The following is a 413-nucleotide window of genomic DNA, read 5'->3' as shown; positions in this document are numbered from 1 at the left end:
CGAAGAATCAATCCAAAATCTTAATAATTATCTTCATCTATTAATACTAACAGACAAAAAAGGATATCTGAAGAATGAAAAATGAATATGGGGAAAAAACTGATAACATTCAAATATAGAAAATGGAAAAGTGTGATTTACAAGGGGTACTTACCAGGATTACTGTCAGGGTTGGAGCCAAGGGCAGCAGACGCCAAGCCTACGAGACCGGAGGGGCCAGGAAACCCCCCGAACCCTGAGGGAGAGAAAAGGGAGAAATGGCTCGTGAATAATGATTGTCGCTATGCGATAATTGTGATAAAAAGTCGTATGCTCATGTCTGGCCATGTTGCGAGGGAGGAAAAGGCGGCGTGCGGGAGGAACCTTTGAGCGCCGCCATGTTGGCCAGGCCGGACATCTTCTCCAGGGTGGAC

General features: G+C 45.8%; 1 protein-coding gene across 1 annotated transcript in view; it reads right to left on the bottom strand.

Annotated features, from left to right (window-relative positions):
* LOC119585395 (protein abrupt-like) overlaps positions 1–413 on the bottom strand; it is a gene marked incomplete at its 5' end in the record, with an annotated part of 15,025 nt that overhangs the window by 12,222 nt on the left and 2,390 nt on the right. The window contains 1 exon segment of the mRNA XM_037934058.1: positions 155–235. Coding sequence (XP_037789986.1) covers positions 155–235 — 81 coding nt within the window.

The sequence above is a fragment of the Penaeus monodon genome, chromosome 19 (assembly GCF_015228065.2).
Source record: "Penaeus monodon isolate SGIC_2016 chromosome 19, NSTDA_Pmon_1, whole genome shotgun sequence".
NCBI lineage: Eukaryota > Metazoa > Arthropoda > Malacostraca > Decapoda > Penaeidae > Penaeus > Penaeus monodon.
This window is presented reverse-complemented; position numbering and strand designations above follow the sequence as displayed.